This window comes from Falco punctatus (genome assembly GCF_963210335.1).
Source record: "Falco punctatus genome assembly, chromosome: 12".
NCBI classification, from domain to species: Eukaryota; Metazoa; Chordata; class Aves; order Falconiformes; family Falconidae; genus Falco; species Falco punctatus.
The window spans coordinates 29093226-29107965 of record NC_137592.1 but is presented as its reverse complement, the minus strand read 5'-3'; the positions used below and the strand labels follow the sequence as shown (position 1 = coordinate 29107965).

Below are 14740 nucleotides of genomic sequence, written 5' to 3'. Positions count from 1 at the left end.
GCGGGGAGGCGGCTCCCTTCAGCGGGGGGGGAAGGCCCCGGAGGGACCCCCGGCCTGGCGGGTGGGTCGGCTCGGGGCAGCCGCAGCCCGCGGGGCGTTGCGCGGCGGCCTCTCCTCTCCCGCCCTCCCTTCCCTCCGCCCGGTCCGCCCGTATCCCTGCATTCCCTGCTGCAGCACCCCCCTCCTCCCCTCAATCCCATCAGTAGCGGCGGCCCCGGGCTCGGCTCCCCGCGCTGCGGCGGCGCTCGGCGGCTGCTCCCCCCCGCCGCGGCCGCCATGTTGGGCTGCTGCGAGCTCGGCGGCGGCGGCGGCTGCTCCTGCTGCTGCGTGTGACCGAGGGAGGGAGGGAAAGAGGGAGCGGCGGGGGAGAGGAGGGCGCGGAAGCGGAGGGGAGGGAGGCCGGGCGCCGCTGTTTCCCCTCCCCGCCGCCTCACGCACGCACACACACACACACGCACCGCGGGAGGATGCCCTTTGCCCGGGGGGGCGAAGCCGGGAGAGCATCTCGCCGTCGGGAGTGAAGCCGCCGCCGCCGGGGCCTCCCGGCCCGCAGCGTGCGGCCGGAGCGGGGACGCCGGCGCTTTCCCTCCGCCCCAGGAGCGCACCCGGAGGAGAAGGAGGGCGCCGTCTCCGCCGCAGCAGCCGCCGCCGCAGCCATGGGAAGGATTTGACAGGGCTCGGAGCGCTTCCCAGCCGCCCCGAGGCCGTGCCGGCGTGTAGGGGCGCGCGTCCCGCCCGCCGCCCCTTGGCGCAGCGGAGGAGAAGGGGGGCGACGATGAAGACTTTAGTTTTTTTCAATCACTGAGAAGCCTTAAAAGGAGACTCGGTAAGGAGGAGGTGGAGGACGGGAAAGGCTGCCCGGGGCAGGACGTGGCTGCGCCCTGAGGAGGGGCGGCCGGGGGGGCCGCGCCCCACCCCCACGGCGGGTGCGATGGCCGCGGAGGCGCTGGCCGCCGGGCCGGGGGCGGCAGCGGGGGCGGCGGGGCTGCGCGGCCCCCTCCCGCCGGTGCGCGCCCTGTTTTCTTTTTCCTTTCGTCTATATAAATGTATAAATAGGTGTGTTTTTAGCTTCCCATCCGTTCTGGGCGGTGAAACGCTGGTGCGAGCCGGAGGGGGCTGTTAGACTTTAGTGATGCGCTGGGGCTCCCCTCAGGATCGTGCTGCATGATCTGCATTTGGAATGAAGGAGAAGACCTTTTTAAATATATAAGTGTGTATGCCTGTGCACGCACGGTGAAATCGGTGTCAGTCAGTCTTGGTTGAATTTGAGTGCAGTTGTTATTTCTAAAGCATCAGGAGTGGCCATACGTTGTGGGTTTTTTTTCCCCTCTCCCTTCTTATTAAGCGTATTAAAACGTTTCGGATTTTTCAGGATAACTATTTTCTTAAAAATTATGTATGTACAGATATACACGCTGTATGTGTGTGTCTGAAACTCATAAGGGTTTAGTTGCAGACTGGGAACACCGAGGTGGGCTGGAAATTAAGCACCACCACAGTTTGACACTTGGTAAAAATACTGTTGACGTCTTTTTAAACAACAAAACCCTCAACATATTTTTTCTTGTTTTATTTTTTTCGTTTTTTTGTTTTTTTTTTTGCGAAGTAATAATAATCATTAAAAAAGAAACCCCAATGCAAACTGAAACAACCATGTCTGGAGAAGTGCGTTTGAAGCAGTTGGAGCAGTTTATTTTGGATGGGCCAACTCAGACTAATGGGCAATGCTTCAGTGTGGAAACCTTGCTGGATATACTCATCTGCCTTTATGATGAATGTAATAATTCCCCTCTGAGAAGAGAGAAGAACATACTTGAGTATCTAGAGTGGGGTAAGTTTGAATGTGTTTATTTTGTGTACATCTGTCCATGTTCCTGTCTGCTTGGTATGATGTCTGTTACTTACGTGTAAGAGGGGATTGTTTATAACTCGGTGTTTTACTGGGTAGTGTTATCAGTTTTACTGTATTTAAAAGTGGTGGTGGTGCTAAAAAGAAATCCACATTGGTTATTTGTCTTTGAGGTGTGCGTGTAAAACATACATTCTTCTTTTCTTCTCCCCCCCCCCCCCCCCCCCTTCTTTTTTGACATGGATCAGACTCTGGTACACAAGGTATATGTGTTTGCCTTCAGGCCCAGCTATTGGATTTTGAATCCTAAAGTTGCTGGGAATATATAAGGGTTGAGGGATAAATTCTCTGGTGCCTGGAAAGAAGATCAGTACTCAGTCCTCTTGATTTGCATCAGCAGTCAAATTTATACTGTTTTAAAATAAAAGGTGTCGATCAACAACAAAATCCTTCAGCTCTCTTAAACGACATGGATTTGAAATATCTGTGAAAATGGAGAAAATGGCTTTCTCTTCTTTAACATAAAACCATCGCTGACTTAATTAGGTTGATATTCCTGATGAGGAAAACAAGTTGGAAAGCAGAATGAAATTGTGTGTGTCCCTCGCCCTAGCACCCTTGCCATTTTCTTTCTTCCTTTTGGGAAGATAGGGTTTTGCAGATTTTAAAATGAAAACAGGTGAATGGTAGCACTCCAGTTCTTAAGCTGTCACAGAACTAGTTGTCTCTGTATTTTTTCTTAATTTGTTTTCTTCCCCCTCCTAAACATAGATGCAAAACAGAAGATGCAGTCTGATACAAGAACCTTGGTGAGAGCAGTTATTGTATCTGACCTTCAAACTTCAAAGTCATGCTGCACTTCTGCATTTACATGCAGAACCATTTACTACCTTTGCTTGGTAGTAAATATATCAGCAGGCCTCCTTTTATTAAAAAAAAAAAACAACAAACCCCAGCACATTTTCAAAACATGTAACTGGCTTTTGATTAAGTAGCTGGTTGAGCTTTTAATGATGAAGTCACTGAGGAAAGACATTGTTTTGATAACTGATCTCACAACTTGAGGCTGATATGTGTGTGTTTTATTTTCCTGCTCCTCACTGTAGTCATACTGACATCTAAAGGACATCTGACTCAGTAATTAAGTTTCTTGTACTGTTCATATTGCATTGGTCTTTGTTTTCTTATTATCTGAAGGAACAGGCAATACTTAATGAATTCTGGCTAAGGAGGAAATATTAATTAAAAGTACTTCTGAAGAATATTCCCTTTAAAACTGTTGCTGGCATACAGAAGCTGTGAGAGGCTGGGAAAATATGGATGCTCCAAGGGTGTTTTGTATGCAGGAACTTAGTATAGTCTGCCTGCAGCAGATCTAGCCAGCTGATATCCTGTAAAAAAATTAATAGTAATAATAAAGTTAACTGTATCAATATAATCAGAGAAACCGTGTGTTTGGGACCCATCGTATTGGGTTACTGGTAACTTCAGTGGTGGTTGTTTGATGGATAAATACATCATTACAAGGCTCTGACGGTACCTGAATTTTTCTGTAATAAACTTTACAGGCTGCTGATGGAAATAATACACTGTTTTGGAACGGCTGGAATAAGGTTTCTTGCTGGCCTATTTTTTCTGCTACTTTTCCACTCTCATGCTTCAGCTGTGCCTTAGTGGGACTCTTGAGCTTCAGACAAGACCAGTTGCTCCCATTTTCAGGGCTGAGTTGCCCAAGTCCTCTGTCTGCTCCCAGCTCTGCTGTCAGGACTTCTACCCTGAGAGTTTTTTTCAAGAGGGTTTGTGAGGAGAAATGCAAGAGCAACAGTTTCTAGTGCTTGCCTTTGGAAGTGTCTGTGTGGATGATGGCTCTCCTGCAAACACGAGTTTTCTCTCCTGAAAGCCAGCCCTCCTAGTGAAACTAGCTGTCTGGGATTTCTGTTGAGATCAGGGGGGCTGACAAAATCAGGTTCCTGCAGAGGTGAGTGTACCCTCTGGTGCGCTGGAGCATTGAAGTTACTAAGGGTATCCTGTTCTTTGATATAATTGTGACCTTGCATATTTTGCTCCCAAAAAGGGGAAACAATGCAAGTGGCCGATTAGAAAAAGGTTATATGTGTTTTAAAGTCGGAGATGTGCCGAGTAGTGGCCGAAGTGGAAGCTGGCAGGAATCATAGGCTCTGCCCCTGCCTCCCTCAGTGACTCAACGTTGAAGTACTTTCAGCTCAGTTTTTTTCCACCTTCCCTATTTGAACAGTAGGGAAAACACCGCCAATTTTACACCAGGGAATTCTGAAAGCTGCTGTATGTGAAGCACTCTTCATTTTGAATGTACTGTATAAAACAGTATGTATTAATTTGTTTTTCCCATCAGTGGAATAAAACTTGATGCCAGTTATATCTGCTGGTGGGGGTGTCAGTTGCTGACTTGGAAAGACTTTTTGTGGTTTTATGCCAAGCATCCACGGATTTGCTTCGTTACTGTGAAGAGTGCAATCTGAAATTATTGGAACTGGTGTTGAAATGGTATGAACTGGTATGCTTGTCCATTTACAAATTGCAAAGTGCAGATTTACCCCTGAGAACTGTTCCATCATCTGAAGCTTAAACTGCTTTTTAAAATTATTCTTTGAAGAAACAAAAGGGCTTATGATTATAGTGAATTGTTTTTAAGAAAAGGCTTAATAAATAGCTGTTCGGTGCTCACAGACTCCTGTTGAGCACAAGAGCAAATAATTTTTCCTGCTTTTTGGCGGCGTAGTTTTGAGGTACTACTGTTTGGTTTAGTGGGGGATTTAGGGTGGGGTTATTTTGGGGGGATTGTATGTGGATGTGTATTTTTCTTTCAAAGCTGTTCTAGGTCTGAGATGTTACATTCTACATTTCATCTAAGATTGAATATGCATAGCAGCACAATCTGAATTTTGGGGGGAAAGGTTTAGGAGGTATTCTAGCCTGTAAAAGCTAATGTGGTCTTAGCAACAGCCATGTGACTGCTGCTATATTTAGGGGAACTAAGAAGCTTCGTGTTCGAGTCCTTGGATCTTTCAGGACTATTATTTATTTAAAAAATCAAGTAAGGTGAAACAGTTGAGCATCTGAACTGGTTGTTCATCTCCTGTTTTGGTTTGGTATTGGAAGTTTAATTCAGCAAATGGAAAAATTAAGGTCTCTGCAATGTGAAGTCGAGTTTTATATTTTTGTAGGTTTTCAGTCTTTTTGAGGTGCTTGAAATTACATTGGACTAGTTTGCAGTGTCAGGTTAATTGTTTTGTGATTTAGAATCTGTATTACCTCCCAAATCCTTTTTTGTGTATCTTAAAGTAAAAACATAATTACTTTCCCTATATATATTATTAGTTTTGTGGCATGTGGGCAAGATGGTTTGATTTTGTTGCTTGTGTTACATAGGTATTTAATATGCAGAAAAAACTGTGGAAACAACTGTTGTATTTGAGTTCTGTAGGTTAAATCAGGGTGTGTTTTGAGATGATGGGAAGGAAATGGGACATTTAGGTTTGGCTTGTTCTATGTATTTGATGCTAGCTTTCATTTTTATCTCTATTGGTAGTTGTATTTGTGATTTAGAAAAAGGATTGTCTAACTATAGCAACTGGAGCTTACCAGAAGATCCTACTGAGAATTCCAAGCACTTTGCTTTTTCTTTTCTACATGTATATGAGTTGCCACAATGACACAAGACTGTGAGGGAGGTAATGAAGGCTGATAAGCTGAACAGGGAAGATAAATACAGTGATAGAAAGGATCTTTTAGAGATGTTTTCGTTCTGGGAAAACTTAATGGATCCAATTTGAAATGTTTTTAAAAAGAAACTAGAACAATATTATTTGGGATGCATTGAAGGAAAACTCGAATAAACTTCAAAATGTGCAGAGGTAGAAGGGAGCAAGATGGAGGGCATTACCAATAGCTTGATGAGGTCAGTGACTTGATTGAATCTGTTCTCTTGCAGGAAGGATGTGAACTGTCCTTTAGTGAGTTTTATGTTGTGGGTTTTTTTTCTACCAAAGGAAGATGAAATAAATTCTTCTCATTGCACCTCCAGTAGAACTGAAATGTTGTGGTGTTTGTGCAGTGCTGTTATGGTCATAGACTGGATTGTCATCATTGGTCTCATACTTCTGTCATCCAGATGTGCAGCATCTCTGGATATTAAAAATGGTTCTGTCACCATAAAACCATTTTTTCAAGACTGAGTTGTGGAGAAGTTCTCTGTGTTTTCTTTCTGGTTATCTCTGTCATGTTTTTTCTTGAGAAAAAATGGTATGCTCGTTTTTGAGAGGGGTTTGTTTTTAAATATGAGTGACAAAAGAAAACTAAAACCTGGCCTGTAGACTCCTGCAGATCTTCTGTGTTACTCATCTGTTTGTAGGTCATGAAAAAAATCACAGGCATTTTCAGCTATGAGTTGCTTATATTTTTTTATTTAAAACAGTAATCCTTCATTTAGGTCCTATTCTTAGCAGAGACAGAAGTAAAAGACTTGGCATTCAACTTGTTTAAGTGTTCGTTTTTTTTTTTTTTTTTAAGTAGACTTTGGTGCTTAGTAGTAAGACATTAGAAATATTTTTTTGTTTGTTTAAAAATTTTGGGAATTATCTTTGGGGTTTTTTTTCTTACAGTTGTAAAACTGTGAACACCTCTTGGTATGATTGACATAACCAAAACCAGTTATTAAATTATTTTTGGGAAAGAATGAGCATCCTGCTTGTCAAGGCCATTTAATGTGCCTAAGCATATGCCTGATTTTAAATGTGAGTTGTTTCATTGCCTGCAGCTGAGGTATGTGGAGGTATGGGGATCTATCTATGTAGAAGTCATTGTGGCATTCTTGATGCACAAATTTCTGTCATTGTTTATGGTAACACTAGTGCTTTTTATGTAAACTGCTGCTTCCATTACGTAGCTGCAGCTAATAATTAAATGCTTTTTATTGATTAGGGTGAGAGAAGGAGGTTCTTCAATGCTATCAAATAGAAACGACCTTGAAATCTCCATGTTTCAGAATACTGTGTAAACAGCTTTTATAGCATTTTATAGATGCAGTTTTATACCAAAGTACTTGAAGAAGGAGGAAAAACTTGCAGGAAAATATGCCAGGAGAATGGTTGCCTGTATAGACCTTACTCCTCGATAGCTCTGTGTTTAATCTCTGTATCTTTTGAGTTCTGACCTTTTCTACATTTATTTCAGTTTTGATTCTTGTTTTGAATAGGGGAAACTAATTAAGTTTATCAACAGTTATGATGTGATCAAATGAACTGTAAGACCATCCAGTTAATTCTAGTTGTTTTGCAATAGGGTTAAAGCCAGTTTCCAGTAGAGCAAGGCAATTAACCCACTGTAATATGTTTGTTTCTTAACACATTTAAGTACACCAAGTTTTTTAAGCTTATTTTTACTTTAAACTAAGATTTTTTTTTAAAGTGTGTTCTTTTTGGTTGTTTTTATTCTTATGGGCTGGGGAAATTTGGAGGTATTCAGAGGCTGCCTGACAAGCTTTGGGGCTTGTGTATTTAGGTTGACTGACTTCTGTCAATGATGTCCTTTTTATTGCAAAGGAGTATGGCTTTGATAGAAAGCTAACTAATACTTCATTTTCAGGTATTTTGGGAATGCTTTTATTCTGTATAGAAATTCCTAGCATGCTTTGGTCTAATGGGGACAAATGGAGAAATACAATTATATGAGTTAGTCTGCTCAGTGGGCATTATAAACCTCATGACAACACAGTAAATTCCCTGTTACTAAGACATTTCATGTTAAAGGGTTAATCCAGTAGTTTTTGTGGGATGTTCATAACTGTAAGATGTACTGCTGAAGGTTTGTTTGAATTTTTAACCTCTGCGTAGCATATGATGCTGTGCGTGTGTGTACCAGATCAAACTCCTTCCTTATCTTTTGGCCCTTCTCTCCTGAACTTTACTGACGTACTCTTTTGTAACCTGTAGCATATTACCAGTTCACAGGTGACTGAAAGAAGAATATTGTGCTGTAAGAGCGGTGAGCTTACGTGGCCCAATATACTGTAATACTTTGTTACAAAAAAAAAATATATATTAATTTTTTTTTCCCCCAGAGATCGAGAGAAACTACCTTCATTTTTGAAGCTCTAAATTATGCCAGTAGATGAGTGCTTGAATTCTGAAAAGCAACAGCAAATAAAAGTTATTTCAATTCTTAGTCATACCTGTGGCTGGGTAGTCAAATGTCAGTGGTGTTCTGCAGTTTTCTTGCAAATTGCAGATACAGAATTTCCAGATACAAAGTGGATGCAGGCTACTATCCTGGAAATTAATTTTTCCATATTTTTTTTAGAAAGTGGATGCTGTAAATTATCCTGGATATGTCTTTGCAAAGTATTAACTCATTCATAGCATCTCTAATTACTTTTATACTCTAAAAAATTTGCCATCTCCATTTGCACGGAAAAATTCCAGAAGCAGTTAGGTCCTGTTGCCATGCTGTAAAACCTGACTAAAAAAGGTACAGTGGATAGCTGAGACAGAATTAAAAGAGAAGGCCAGCTCCTAGACTCTTTTAAGTTTCATCTTTTGGCGAAGCAGGTGTTCCTTCCATAAGCATTTATACTTGTTCAATTTGATTTTTTATTTCTGGCTGAACAACTAGAATATTGTGTTCTACTCTGGCCTAACTTATCTCGACACATTATTTTTCTAAAATCCTCATTAAGCTTGGGAATGCCACTAATGTGGACTAAAATCTTTAAAAAAATGCAAGTGATTTAGGTCAGTCATGTGCAATCTTTTGTTAACTACAAGATTTTTATTTCAAATAGTTTAAACATGACATTAGGCTTAATAACAACTGTAAAAATCTTCTATTCAGATGGGTCAGTTTGCTTTATTTCTGGTAATACAGCCTAATTGGGTTTACTAGTGGTCACCATGGATAAAATCCCCATGAGGTATATCTAGACTCCTAAAACCTTGTTTTTCATGATTCTTCCTTATCCATATCTAGACTTCCAGTTTGATTTAAATTAGTTTTGTTACAAGTGTTGTAGGTTTCTTTTATTCTTAGGGATCAGCTTCTTAGCGCACCTTCTGTCTGCATCTTTTTGGAAAGATTTTGATCTGAAGCTCGTAGATGTTATGAACTGTAGTATTTTGTAGGCCGTTTTGAGAGGGAAAAACCCCAACCTTTTAAATGTATTTTGTTCAGCAGTAGGTTTGGTGAATTTAGAGTGGCATTCCAAAGGGGAGAGAAAAAGCATTCATAGATGTTAGTAACAGTGATTACATTTCCTTCAAACACTGTGGGATTAGGCCAGCAAGACTTTGCATTTTTGTTCTATTTCTTTTCAGTCTCAGAAGTCTGAGATTGGAGGACTCTGTTGTCCCAGCTTGGGAGCATGGAAGTACTTTGTCCTCAGAGTGGAGGGTACATGAGCATTTTTTCTGTGTAAAATATCTATTTTTTTAAGTATTCCCTCACACTGTTGTCCTTGTCCCATCCTTTTAATCTTAAAATCCTACCTTATTTTAGGCTTGTGTGACCACCTTGCTTGTGACGTGTCCACCTGCGGTAAAGGACCCACAGGTCTCCACTTCTGAGTTCTTCCTCCTTTCCTTTCTGTGTGTTTTTCACAGGTAATGCTATTCCAAATCAAAGTTTAATTGTACTTACCCGTCTAAGCTGAGGCCTCCTCCTTATCTTCCCTGCTTCCATTCCGTTGCTTTTCATCCGAGCAGGTTCTCAGTTTGTCTCTCTAATATGATGTGGATATCCATGTGTCAGACTGATCTTCCCATGGCCAAAATCTTGGGTTTCTAGATTTGGATTGTCTTTTTTCCTTTGTTTCTCCCCAGTCATCCCCAGGCTTTCATCATTTTGTTGGTCAGATTTGTAATATGGAGATTGTGTGTGGAGAATGGTAACAGAAAGTTGTTACCTCTGTGAGAAATAGATGCAGGGTATACCTACAGGTGCACCCACACAGCATTTTCTGTAAACATCCTATATATTTCTTATTAGATCCAGTACGTATCAGTTGATTTACTAACATGAATCATTTCTACTTGTAAGCTCTTACAGAGCTGGGGCCTTGGGCTGTTTGTTCTGGCTGTGAGTAAGAAGTTGTGATCTGTTTTACATTTGTAGTCCAGATAAGAGGTGTGAGAGTATAGCTTCATCATTTTAATACCTAAGACTGAAATAAAGAAGTGATGGGGATGGTGGCAACAATTTTTGTTACGGGCTGCAAAGTAGTTTAAGAAAATGTCGTTCATGCTGCGGGGACACCATAGTCACAAGGTATTTCCTGCTCTTGTTCATTAAAGCTCTTTCACCTTTGCCATGCTGCCTTTTGTAGATAAAGCGCTGTATTTGAATGTTTTGCAGGACACACAGTAACAACAGGAGGAGGAAATAGAAGCTGGAATTTTAATTATAACTCACTGGTTTTATCTTGTGTGGGAGCTGACTTGATGGTGTCTTAAGGCTGGCTAAATCCAGTGTTCTCCATTTTGCTGGTACTTATGTGGGTAGAGGGACATACCTAGTCAAAAACTAACCCTGCAAAAACGTGTTGAAATCTGTTGATCTGGTGGTGTGAAGAGATTGTTCTGGTGTTTGTACAAAAGGAGGGGGCTAGGACTGTGACCGGCCAGACTTCAGTGGCTTCACCTACTGTAGCGCCTGTGCTCCAAGCTTAGAGGCTGCATTTCAGATTCCCTCTAACATGCAAGGAAGCTACAATTTTGAACCAAGTTTTGACATTACCAGCTTTTTCTGATAGATACTTGTTGTAGAAATTCTGTGAACCTTTTTGTTTCCTTAACAATTGACAAAACTTTTTTTTTTTCTTGGAATGAGAAAATTTCTAATTATGAGTAGGGGTCTTCAAAATAGCTGTCTGATTTTGATGATGACAATTCCTTGGAAGAAGAAAGTGCTGTTGTATTTGTGTATTTCGGGGTATTTGGCATAGTGTTGCTTAGTGTCCTTTAAACAGTTTACCTTGTATATTTTGTAACTGAAAGACAAGGATTCTTATGTTAACACACTTGGAGTAGTTTTGTTCTATTTCCCCCAACTTTTAGAGAACACTTCACTTTGTTCTATTTTTTTGATAATTTAAAAGGATCGCTTTATAATTTTAGTAGGGACTGACAGAAAAGAGACCTGTTTTTGCTGTGATCTATTAAGTTAAAGGGAAGTTATAGAAGCCACTTCCTATGCAAATATAAATTTGCAGAGAAAATAATTATCATTTAGCTGTGCTGTTCCTGTCCTAAGATGCCTTATTTTGTTGTGTCATTCCATCCCTAATATTGACTATTTTTACCTTCATAGCTGGCAACCACTTTTGACTAAGGAAAGATGTATTTCTAAACTTAGGTATCTTTGCAAAAGTCATAATTTAACTCTTGAAATAAACTTGGCAAATTGGTTTTTCTGGATCCAAGTATTTAGTAGGCTGGCTTTTTTGTTTCCTTTATACTTGCTTGTGTTACTTATTTTTCTGAAAGTAACAGAATAACTTAATGTCTCCCACTGTTGATAATTTAGACTCTCAAAAAGCAAACTCTAAATAGAGTTAAGGTTGCTAAGAGAAAATGGTATACGATGTGTATTACCACAGCTGGTGTGTATTATTTTGTTAACTTGGTATTTCTTGGTTAACTTGATCCTCGAGTTACACTTTGGCTTGAGAGATGATCTTGGAACCAGTTGCTTCTGGTGACATAGTTTCTTAGCTACTTCAGTGAGTATCTGTACAAATACGCCATTGAGTATATGCTGCCTGAGCTCATGTTAACACCTGTAAAGCCTCTTCCTGGGTGACTTGACAGAGATGTCACCTGATTTTATTGGTTGTAGCCTAGTGCTTTAACCAGGTGGAAGAGTGCAGCAGGAGCAAGGAGCAGCTGATTTGCTATCTAGCTAAACTCTTCTTGAATTTATACTAATTCAATTAAATAATCTTAGTTTTGAAGAAAAGAAATGTAAAATTTACTGACAATATTACATTCACCTTGTGATCCTTGGCACTACCAATAGAAGAGAATCTCTTCCAAGAAATTCTTGATGTTAATACTAAAAATTTGCTTTAATTTCATCATTAACTTTTCTTCATAAGGAAACAATCCAGTCTCAAGGTTTATTGCTTTATCTTCATCATGTAGTTTATGTTGTCAGTAAATGTATTTAACCATGTATATTATTATAGTTATAATTACAAAAGCTTCTTAAACACCCCAAAATCTATATGGTCTGTTGCTGTGCGTCAGCTGGTTTCTAGAGCCTCAATACATGCAGTTATAAAATGTGCTGAATTTGTGGCACTAGAACCTTTCAGTGACATTGAACTGTCACATGATTATTTAAAACTTGTATAATTTTGTTCAATGTGATCTTGTGATCCCCCCCAATTAAGAAGTACAATGGTAATTGACAATTCTTAGTGATGACTACTCATGTTCAGCAAAATTAAATTTTACACCCTAGGAGTTAGGCAATTGTTAATTCTGTCTTAAAAAGAGCAACAGTTTCTTGCCTTGTGTCTTTCATTTTAGAGAGGGGTTCCATCTTTCGGGGATTTTTTTTATTTTTTGTTACCTTTTTTCTTTTTCTTTTCCAGTTTAAGGAAACTATTAGAATAAGTCACTGTCAGATCTGATTAGATCAAATTAATTCACTTGTTTGGGGCAAATATTTTCTCTGGTAAAATAGTCATTTTGATGTTACCCACTGATTCTAGAGCAACAAAGAAAACTTTGCTAGATTTTCATGGCGCTTTTGATAATGTTAGGCTACTATTTGGTTTTGCTTTTACTTCAGATTTTCATTTTCTTTCAGGCACACCTTCTCCAGTTCTTTCTGTATTTCCCCCCTCTCTGGCATGTGAAATCATACGTTCTTACAGTGACAGGGTGTGAAGGTCATTCTTAACACTGTTCCAGCATCAAGGGTGCAAAACCATTTCCTATGGGAAGCGGCAGAGGAAACTTGCAGGAGGTGGAAGATAGTAAATTAAATAATTTTGGCAAAGCTGCAAGGATTTCTTCTTGGTATGCCAATCATTGTTTTCAATAACAACCCCACCACCATCCCCGTAAAAGCTTGTGGCAGAATTTTCATTAGCTTCAAGAAAAAACAGGTCAAGCATGTCAAGCTGCACGTTTGAGTTAAGCATAAACACCTATCACAGGGATTTGGGGTCCTTTGTGTGTGTGTTTATAAAAGCAGCCTAGCATTTCTGCATTGTGTAATATCTGATGTCCTTTGTTGCTTGGAGTATTCAGATAAGACAGAAATATGTGAAGTCTGTAAGTGTTCGACTTGCCAACATTTGAGCCTCACAATTTCAACCTAGGACTCTACGAATAAACCCAGATTCTTTTTTTTTCTCTGTGCCTTAGTGTCCATCTCATACCATATTCTTCTATGCCTGGCACTTCAGGACTTAGGTACTATTTTTCCCTGCTGCTTTTTTCTTAGTGAGATAAACAGGCTCTCTGGTGAAAGTCATATTTCCCAGGCATAGGTGGTGTGTCAAGACTTCAGAAGGTTTAAACTTCTAAATAGGGATGGATTCATCAATGGATCTTTAGGAAGGAGGACTGTCAATCTTTGAAGGTGTATAAAATTATTAAATAGAAATTCAGATGCTATATGCAGAAGACTCTGTGTGTATACATAGATACAGATTATATGTGTAGGAAAACACATTTTTGGTGGTTTGGTTTGTTGTTTTTATTTACAATAAACCTATCTAGACTTTAGGTGGTAGGCATTGGCTCATACCTGTTAAGTCAAAACTTTGATGTCTGTCTGGTAGGAAGAAGAAAGCATCTGTAAGCCAAATCCTGCTCTCATTTAATGGAGAGAAGTGTGACGTTAATTCACTGATACCTGTGTGGTATTAAAGATAATATTTGCTGCTGAGCTTTTAAAGAAAGCCAAGCCACTTTCCTGAGGGCATTAACTGGTTATGCATTTAAAACAAGCGTTCAAGTACTGTAGCTTTTTCTAGATGCCCAAGAGAATATTTTCTTTATTTTGCTGAATTTTTTTCAAGTATAGTTTCAAAATGTGTATTTGTTTCCAAGTTAGGAGGATTGTAAATGTGTGGGGGTTTTTTTCTTCCAGTAGTATGATTCCTGGTGAGAAAGTAATTTGCGATGATACTGGGCACCTGTGTATATTGCCTTGAAAATTGGTTTGAGAAAAGTCAGTCATTAGCATCTTAAATATCTCTGCAAAGAAACAGAGGCAGAGCTGTGGTTTGTTAAAGGCCCTTAAAAAATTCATTGGAAAAGCAGTTTCTAGGGTCCAGATTTATGTGTTTGTGTCTTCCAATTTTTTTTTTTCCCCTCAAAGTTTTTGAAATGTTGGCTCTGGAAATTCCTGAAGGTGTGGGTGGCTTGTAACTTCTGTGTGTTTAAATGCTTTATTTATTTGCTTAAATTTTCAGTGTACTGTTAGGGTGATCTTTTTCTTGATGTCGTTACAGGAGAAAGCTTAGAATCATATTCCTGTGATCTTGTTGCTGTGATGTCCTTTCCTCCCCCTCCTGTAACTTTAGCATCGTGCAGTTTGGAGCAGTGGCAATTGTTTTATTTCTCATAAGGGAAGTGCTCTTTTCTGCAGTGGTCTGGTGGATGCTTGCCAGAATTGTGTTTTGAGCAACTGTTTATGTATGTGAACTTGGACCTCCATAAAAATTAAGCTTCTTTTAACTCATACAGCAGTTTGTTCCTCACCTTCCCAAAATCTTTCCCACAGCGTCCCAAAGTATGTGCATGCCACTGGTATTTCAGAAAAGTTTTCCCTGAGTGTCTAAATATTTTATATAAAATGTAACGTGTACATTTAAATTTTGTCTCATACTTACTATTTATGAAA

The 14740-nt window shown here is 39.9% G+C and overlaps 1 protein-coding gene across 7 annotated transcripts in view; it reads left to right on the top strand.

Moving 5' to 3' along the window:
• The first annotated feature begins 406 nt into the window (after nt 1–406).
• CDC42BPA (CDC42 binding protein kinase alpha) overlaps nt 407–14740 on the top strand; it is a 188876-nt gene continuing 174542 nt past the window's right edge. For 6 of the 7 annotated variants that reach the window (XM_080408787.1, XM_080408785.1, XM_080408784.1 and 3 more), the window contains exons 1-2: nt 407–826; nt 1607–1831. In XM_080408787.1, the coding sequence (XP_080264913.1) occupies nt 1636–1831 (196 nt within the window). In that variant the 5' untranslated portion in view covers nt 407–826; nt 1607–1635. The remainder of the gene's footprint in view (nt 827–1606; nt 1832–14740) is intronic. The other variant, XM_080408783.1, reaches the window with a different exon arrangement.